The 9,590-nt window shown below is 43.5% G+C and overlaps 1 protein-coding gene across 1 annotated transcript; it reads left to right on the top strand.

Moving 5' to 3' along the window:
- Positions 1–1,633: 1,633 nt before the first annotated feature.
- On the top strand, positions 1,634–9,224 carry LOC306984034 (E3 ubiquitin-protein ligase rnf213-alpha-like; the record flags this gene model as incomplete). Its single annotated transcript, XM_079584989.1, has 4 exons — positions 1,634–1,689; positions 3,672–3,868; positions 8,872–8,961; positions 9,042–9,224. The coding sequence occupies exons 2-4, from the start codon at positions 3,779–3,781 to the stop codon at positions 9,222–9,224; spliced, it is 363 nt and encodes a 120-aa protein (XP_079441115.1). The 5' UTR covers positions 1,634–1,689; positions 3,672–3,778.
- Positions 9,225–9,590: the final 366 nt, after the last annotated feature.

Below are 9,590 nucleotides of genomic sequence, written 5' to 3'. Positions count from 1 at the left end.
CATTACTGCACCACTGACACACATCACCATTACTGTACGTCACTGCACCACTGACTCACATCACCATTACTGTACATCACTGCACCACTTACACACATCACCATTACTGTACATTACTGCACCACTGACACACATCACCATTACTGTACATCACTGCACCACTGAATCACATCACCATTACTGTACATCACTGCACCACTGACTCACATCACCATTACTGTACATTACTGCACCACTGACTCACATCACCATTACTGTACATCACTGCACCACTGACTCACATCACCATTACTGTACATCACTGCACCACTGACTCACATCACAATTACTGTACATCACTGCACCACTGACTCACATCACCATTACTGTACGTCACTGCATCACTTACACACATCACCATTACTGTACATTACTGCACCACTGACACACATCACCATTACTGTACATCACTGCACCACTGACTCACATCACCATTACTGTACATCACTGCACCACTGACACACATCACCATTACTGTACATCACTGCACCACTGACACACATCACCATTACTGTACATCACTGCACCACTGACTCACATCACCAGTACTGTACATCACTGCACCACTGACACACATCACCATTACTGTACGTCACTGCACCACTGACTCACATCACCATTACTGTACATCACTGCACCACTGACTCACATCACCATTACTGTACATCACTGCACCACTGACACACATCACCATTACTGTACATCACTGCAACACTGTACATCACTGCACCACTGACACACATCACCATTACTGTACATCACTGCACCACTGACTCACATCACCATTACAGTACGTCACTGCACCACTGACACACATCACCATTACTGTACGTCACTGCACCACTGACACACATCACCATTACTGTACATCACTGCACCACTGACTCACATCACCATTACTGTACATCACTGCACCACTGACTCACATCACCATTACTGTACATCACTGCACCACTGACACACATCACCATTACTGTACATCACTGCACCACTGACTCACATCACCATTACTGTACATCACTGCACCACTGACATACATCACCATTACTGTACGTCACTGCACCACTGACACACATCACCATTACTGTACATCACTGCACCACTGACACACATCACCATTACTGTACATCACTGCACCACTGACTCACATCACCATTACTGTACATCACTGCACCACTGACTCACATCACCATTACTGTACATCACTGCACCACTGACACACATCACCATTACTGTACATCACTGCACCACTGACTCACATCACCATTACTGTACATCACTGCACCACTGACACACATCACCATTACTGCACCACTGACTCACATCACCATTACTGTACATCACTGCACCACTGACTCACATCACCATTACTGTACATCACTGCACCACTGACACACATCACCATTACTGTACATCATTGCACCACTGACACATATCACCATTACTGTACATCACTGCACCTTTGACTAATATCTGCTCAGAGCGATTTATAAGAGTTATTCAGGCTTCTGCAGAGTAGATGTATTAGATAAGTTGTATTTACTGATTTATTTATTCTGATGTTGTTTTTCAGGGGATTCCGACATTGGAACAGACAGGACCGAAATTATGAGATCATATTAAAAGATGTGAAGGGCAAAGTGCAACAAGTAAGTCACATTATACATGTTTATTCTGTATCTTATTGAATGCCTGATTCTGATTGGTTGCGGGATGTTCTAACGTGTGCGATAGTGTGTATCTTAAAGCAATATCACCTGTCCACGTTTTCATTAGTGGTGGGTTTCCTTCCAGAAGTATTTTTCCATTCATTTCTCCCATAGGGATTTTTAAGAAGTCTTTGTTGAAGCATTATCAGCCATGAACCAAGACAAGCCTATTTTGAGAGCATAGAGAGGTTGCATCATGGGTGTTTTCTGTACAGCATCATGGGTAATGTAGTTTTTCAACAAAAATTGTGCTGTTGAATACAATTATTTTAAAAAGAAGTTGAAATAATGTGGGCTAACGGCTTCAACAAAAACAAATGCTATCGATTAACAACCTCGTAGCTCACAGTAGGGCTGTCTTAAAAGGTTTATCATTTTAAGAATATCATTAAAAATATATTTCCCTATGGAAATTCCCCACACACATTTTTTGACTGCATTACCGCTTAGTGATATCAGTGATTTCAAAGGTCCTTACAGCCTACAACAGCAATGAACCAAAACCAATAAAAACATTGACCAAGCAAATCGATAAAGCATATAGGATAAAAATGACAAACTATTTCCATGTTTTCCCCACAAAATTAAGTTTCATTATCTCTGGAAAACATGCTCTGTTTTTCCCACTCTCTCTCCCATCCAAACGCACACAGTACAGTCGGAAACATTCACAGACACAAGAAACTGTCAGCGCTGCCATGTGACTTCAAATAAATAGTTTTGCATCTGCTAAACTACATGACATTTGTATAGTAGTCCATGTTTGAAGCAGTTAAACTAAAAGCTTCGTATTTTGTAGAGAAACTGCTGCCAAACACCTGAGAAACACACTGATTGCTTAAGCGTGTGTGAAATATCTGAATCACATGAATCAATCTCTCTCCAATAACAGCATTAGTCTGTATATCAGTGGCTGTAGCTCTAAAAGTATGTTTTAGAATTAGTAACAGAGGCTTGGGATGAGATGCGTTAGAAAGTAGTGTGTAGATAAAAAATCTGACAAATGTCTTGAAATAAAACATCTGAACAATGTTTTTGAGGTGTAGTAACCATAGTATAAGTGGAATAATTGACTTATTCCTTACTCCAATCATTCCATGCTTATGTTTTGTGTTGGTTGTGCATGTACATCCAGCCGGTTGTTATCTCAGAATAAACCCTGACAGAGTGATCAGGATCAGGTCTTCATCAGCCTGAAGGGGTTTATTCTGAGATAACAACCGGCTGGATGTACATTATCCCGTTTATTACACGGCTACTTGCCACATAAGTAAATAATTAGACACGAAATATTGATTTGTGTTGAAATATTTTATTAGGTCTTTAAACGCAAAGCTTCCACGGTGAGAGCAGTTTCAGCGGCAAGATCAAACTAGACGGACATTTAAGAGATACTGTTTACAGTCATAACACTTATTACACAGCATTTCTACACATAAATAATTATGGAGATAAGAAATATTGATTTCAGGTTAAACTGTTGGATTATAAGATACAAACAAGTACGATTTTAAAACAGTGTAAAAAACACTAGTCGCAAAATGGCAGCCGCTGCGTTTGTATGATATGAGAGAGTGAGTCCCTTATTCTGGATGGCATAATTAAATAACTGTACACATAATATTGACTTGACTGAGTTTTAATATTTTACTAGCTCACTTAATGCAAAACTTCCACCCGTTCCTAGCAAGGGTATAGTGCGTAATGCTCTTAATATACAGTTTAAAGGGCACATTTAAATAACAGAAATGATCATTTAATGAAATCAATGTTTACCAAGATATTTGAAAGCGTTCCTCAAGCTGTGCTGTGTTGTGTGTGTGTGTGTGTGTGTCTGTGTGTGTGTGTGTGTGTGTGTGTGTGTGTGTGTGTGTGTGTGTGTGTGTGTGTGTGTATGTGTGTGTGTGTGTGTGTGTGTGTGGGAGCCGTTGCAGCCGCTGACGCAGCACGACCTGGTGAAGGACCTGCAGTCCTACAGTGACGTGTGTGAGGCGTTGTCCACTGTCCAGCTGGCCCTGGGGTTCCTCGCCATGACCGGGGCCGACCCACACATGCAGCTGAGCTCCTATCTCAAAGACGTGCTGCAGATGACGGACCACATGGGCTCGCACATCTACAAGGTGGGTCATGAACACACACTTTATTATTGGACTGCGCAGGGCAGCGTTTCCCAAAAGCATCGTAAGCCTGAGTTGATCATAGAACAACTGCCACCAATGCTCTCTAGATCCACCTAGGCTTGCGATGCTGTTGGGAAACGCAGCCCAGAGCAGTGTTTCTAGGATGTGGGATGCACCTCAATTTTGCCTACTGGAAATTTCCAGGCGAAACAGCTATTTTCGGTTTTGGGCCAAAAATGGTTTTGGAAAGCCAAACACACGTTTAATTAGATGCTGAACATACGCTGAAATTATCCAGAACAATTAGTCCCAGGAACTTTTTCTCGCCAGACCTGTTGCTGTCTGCGTTTCCACCGCAGTCTGAAGTACCGTGAAGATTAGGTGAATAGTCCGGTGACGTTTCTACGTCATGTACAGTTCCCTCCGGATTTCATCCTCTGAATTTAAGCTTAATAAAGCCGTAACCTCGTCACCGGTCCATCGGTCATATTTGTTAAACTCCATTGTTGATTCAAATAGCAAACAACTGTTACTGCACGTATCGCAACAGATGTAGGTTTAAACATAATGCTGCGTGGAGTCAACCAATAAAAATGCGGCATGGACTCGACCAATCAGCATGTTCAGTCCCACGGCCGAAAGATCCTGAACTTTGAGAAAGTACTACCTCGCGAGCAGGGTCTTTCTGTGGGGGAAATATTTACTCTTCATTTAGACCCTGATTCCTGCGGTCGAAACACACCGAGTCCCAGTCCAAAGTCTAGTTCCTGGGGATCCTGTGGTGGAAACATTCCGAGTCCCAGCCCAAAGTCTAGATCCTGGATATCCTGTGGTGGAAACAAACCGAGTCCCAGCCCAAAGTCTAGATCCTGGGGATCCTGTGGTGGAAACAAACCGAGTCCCAGCTCAAAGTCTAGATCCTGGGGATCCTGTGGTGGAAACACTCCGAGTCCCAGCCCACAGTCTAGATCCTGGATATCCTGTGGTGGAAACACACCGAGTCCCAGCCCAAAGTCTAGATCCTGGGGATCTAGGAGTCTAGATCCTGGGGATCCTGTGGTGGAAACACACCGAGTCCCAGCCCAAAGTCTAGATCCTGGGGATCCTGTGGTGGAAACACACCGAGTCCCAGCCCAAAGTCTAGATCCTGGGGATCCTGTGGTGGAAACACACCGAGTCCCAGCCCAAAGTCTAGTTCCTGGAGATCCTGTGGTGGAAACACACCGAGTCCCAGCCCAAAGTCTAGATCCTGGGGATCCTGTGGTGGAAACACACCGAGTCCCAGCCCAAAGTCTAGATCCTGGGGATCCTGTGGTGGAAACACTCCGAGTCCCAGCCCAAAGTCTAGATCCTGGGGATCCTGTGGTGGAAACACACCGAGTCCCAACCCAAAGTCTAGTTCCTGGGGATCCTGTGGTGGAAACACACCGAGTCCCAGGCCAAAGTCTAGTTCCTGGGGATCAGTGTTGGGGCTAGTTACTCAAAAAAGTAATATATTACATATTACATATTACTCTCAAAAATAGTAATGCCTTACTTTACTTTATTACACCCTGGAGAAAGTAACTAGTTATATTACTAGTTATATTACTAGTTACATTTTTTTTATTAATTACTCTATAATTGCCTGAGACGCATCAGATGGAGGGAGAACATACAAAGGAGGAGTGTTCTTAAGGGTCTTTATTACGCCAACAACAGACTGGCACTGTCTAGCACAAATAACTACAAACAACTGTACTTGTGCAATCAATCAAGTACAAAAAACAAGTATTAATTTCCTCAATGTTTAACAAACACAGTCTGGTGCAAACAATCAATAAATTTGATTGTCAATTTATCCCATACGGAAATGTTAAATTATTATTATATATGCCAAACTATTTACTATTTAACTATTTATTTCAAGTCTACAGATCAAGTCTACATATCTACATTTCATTTTCGAATCTTTTATAAATAAAATGTATTATTTATTATTATTTTACCTCTTCTTGACCAGCTCATAAAAACAAAACAAATACTACACAAGTTCTATTTGAAAACTGATAATTATATATATATGTGACATGTATGTAAAAAAACACTATTATACATACATAAAATATATGGGCTGGTTTTATATGTCAATTGTTCCATTTTCTAATAGGTTTTATATATGGGCATATATATGGTATATATTTTATATATGTGGATATATTTCATATATGTACATACTGTATATTACATTTCCGTATGGGATAACAAGTCCAAACTTTTTGCTGCTTGTGGGGCTGCTCGTTCATGTCACTCTGTCGCTTCGCAACGAGCTTGATGTGTCCGTGCTGTCGGAAGCGGTGGAGAGCAGCTTTCTCCCCGGGCAGAGTGTGCACTTCACCGTCAAGTTATTTTCCTTCCGTTGAACATATTCAAGATAATTACTGAATCTCCACCCGTCGAAACTAGCTTTCTGTTGCTGGGAACCTTCCTCTGAAAAGAGCTTGCCGTTGTTGACGCTTTCATTTTCCCCCATCTGTCTTTGAGGGTGCCGCTCTGCGGCTGGCTGCCGGGTGTCGACCAATCGGTGATGGTAAATGATACCTCGTGCCAAACCCAGACCAATCACTGTTCCATTCACGCCCTCCTCCCCTTCCCTTCTGTTCATTGTGTTGTGTGCCTTGTGTGTGATGGTGCTACTGGCAAATGTAACGCAAGTAACTAGCTCGGGAAAACTGTAATAATATTACCATTTTCAGACGAGTAATGCCTTACACTACTAGTTACTGAAAAAAGTAATATTATTACAGTAACGCGTTACAAAGTAACGCGTTACACCCAACACTGCTGGGGATCCTGTGGTGGAAACACACCGAGTCCCAGCCCAAAGTCTAATTCCCGGGGATCCTGTGGTGGAAACACACCGAGTCCCAGCCCACAGTCCTGGAGATCCTGTGGTGGAAACACACCGAGTCCCAGCCCAAAGTCTAGATCCTGGGGATCCTGTAGTGGAAACACACAGAGTCCCAGCCCAAAGTCTAGATCCTGGGGATCTAGGAGTCTAGATCCTGGGGATCCTGTGGTGGAAACACTCCGAGTCCCATCCCAAAGTCTAGATCCTGGGGATCCTGTGGTGGAAACACACCGAGTCCCAACCCAAAGTCTAGTTCCTGGGGATCCTGTGGTGGAAACACACCGAGTCCCAGCCCCAAGTCTAGTTCCTGGGGATCCTGTGGTGGAAACACACCGAGTCCCAGCCCAAAGTCTATTTCCCGGGGATCCTGTGGTGGAAACACACCGAGTCCCAGCCCAAAGTCTAGTTCCTGGAGATCCTGTGGTGAAAACACACCGAGTCCCAGCCCACAGTCCTGGAGATCCTGTGGTGGAAACACACCGAGTCCCAGCCCAAAGTCTAGATCCTGGGGATCCTGTAGTGGAAACACACAGAGTCCCAGCCCAAAGTCTAGATCCTGGGGATCTAGGAGTCTAGATCCTGGGGATCCTGTGGTGGAAACACTCCGAGTCCCAGCCCAAAGTCTAGATCCTGGGGATCCTGTGGTGGAAACACACCGAGTCCCAGCCCACAGTCTAGATCCTGGAGATCCTGTGGTGGAAACACACCGAGTCCCAGCCCAAAGTCTAGTTCCTGGAGATCCTGTGGTGGAAACACACCGAGTCCCAGCCCAAAGTCTAGTTCTACCAGAAAGACTCGGGAGAATTATTTTAACAATCATACATTTATTGACAGCTCAGCAAGCTAATAATATGCAAAGTCATTTGGCGTAGGCCCCGTCCGTAGTGCATAATCCGAGGGTATCGGATCTGCAATTCCTGCCTGAAGATGAACGCAGGGGCGCAGCTGACCCCCTGGGAGGTATGGACAGGACCATCCTGGTGGTGGTGGGGAGGATAGGGGTAATCGTCGCTTCAGTATCTGCGAACTCAAACATGTGTAAGTACCGAGCTTTTATGCATTGAGCATGAGAATATGATTGGATAGAAGTGAAGCGAAAGTTGACGTAGTAATTGAGTCTTCCCAGCAGAACTTGCGCTAAAGCTTCCATTTCCTGGAGATCCTGTGGTGGAAACACACCGAGTCCCAGCCCAAAGTCTAGATCCTGGAGATCCTGTGGTGGAAACACTCCGAGTCCCAGCCCAAAGTCTAGTTCCTGGAGATCCTGTGGTGGAAACACACAGAGTCCCAGCCCAAAGTCTAGATCCTGGGGATCCTGTGGTGGAAACACACCGAGTCCCAGTCCAAAGTCTAGTTCCTGGAGATCCTGTGGTGTAAACACACCGAGTCCCAGCCCACAGTCTAGATCCTGGGGATCCTGTGGTGGAAACACACCGAGTCCCAGCCCAAAGTCTAGATCCTGGGGAAAGATCCTGACGGCTAGTCAAAATTCATCAGAGAAGTGCTATTTTGTGCAAATGTTGTCAATAATCTACAACAGTTAAACATGTCAGCTGTGTGGACACTGGCTCTGAATTGATTGACAATATTAATATCTCGATTTTAATCGGTAACCATATGGTTTCTTTCCTTGATTTTATTTCCTTGAAAGTCAGAAGAGAGAAAAATGTATTGTAACTCCCTCAGCCCTTGTATTGAAACATCGGTAACACTTTAACTAATGTTGACTAATGAAACTTATTGTAATGTATTAACTGACGTCAACTAACAATGAGGAATACATTTGTTACAGAATTTATTAATCTTTGTTAATGTTAGTTAATAAAAATATATCTGTTCATTGTGTGTTCATGTTAGTTCACAGTGCATTAACTAATGTTAACAAGATTTTAAATAGTAAATGAAAGTAACATGAACTAATAATGTACAATACTTCTACATCAATTATTAATCTTTGTTCATGTTAACTAATGTTAACTAATGAACCTTATTGTAAAAGGTTACCGAAACATCCTCACAGCAGTGTTTACTCGTTTTTATGTAATTCAACTAATTGATGACTCTGACCCAATCTACTGTGTGTGTGGGTGTGTGTGTGTGTGTGTGTGTGTAGGCATTGAGCAGGTGCAGTCTGAAACACTGTGTGGCGCTGTGGCAGTTGCTCAGCTCTCTGAAATCTGAGACCATGCTTCGTCTGAAGAGGGTGAGACTCTCGACACACTCAACCGTATTCTGCTTCCAGTGTGTGTGTGTGTGTAATGACTTTCTTCATCTGCACTTCAGGACCCGTTTGTGGGGATCAGCAAAGAGTACAAGCGTCCTCTGCTGGAGGAACACAAGACACTGCTCACAAGCTTCTTCACCAAGTCCAGCGCTGACGGCTTCCTGCTGGAGATGCACGAGTTCCTGCTTCTGGTCCTGAAGAGCCCGAAAGCCACGGACACCTTCAAGCCTGACTGGGGGTGAGAGCTGAGGATGGGAGAATAGCTCTCTGAAACTTTAATACCAATCTCGCTTTTCTTCTTGTGGCGAAAGAGCGGTATTACAGATAGGAAGGATTTCGACTACGCCACCCGGGGAATTTCGCCCCGGGAAATATGGACGACACTCAAGTTATTATAACTAGGTCACTCAGGTTCGATTCTCTAATAAAGGTAGGCAGAGACGTGGATATGAAAATGTACAAAAATTCTTTATTAATACAAGTCTATTTTAAAACAGATATATAATCACATTAATAAAAATTGCAATCAGGAGCTTTACTGGACAAGTTTTAAGTTACAAACATCTAAGTAAACAAAAACACACCTTTGAATAAACACACACTCACTA

This window comes from Phoxinus phoxinus (genome assembly GCF_949152265.1).
Source record: "Phoxinus phoxinus genome assembly, chromosome: 17".
Taxonomy (NCBI): domain Eukaryota; kingdom Metazoa; phylum Chordata; class Actinopteri; order Cypriniformes; family Leuciscidae; genus Phoxinus; species Phoxinus phoxinus.
The sequence above is the reverse complement of the archived record's forward strand: the minus strand, read 5'-3'. Positions and strand labels throughout refer to the sequence as shown.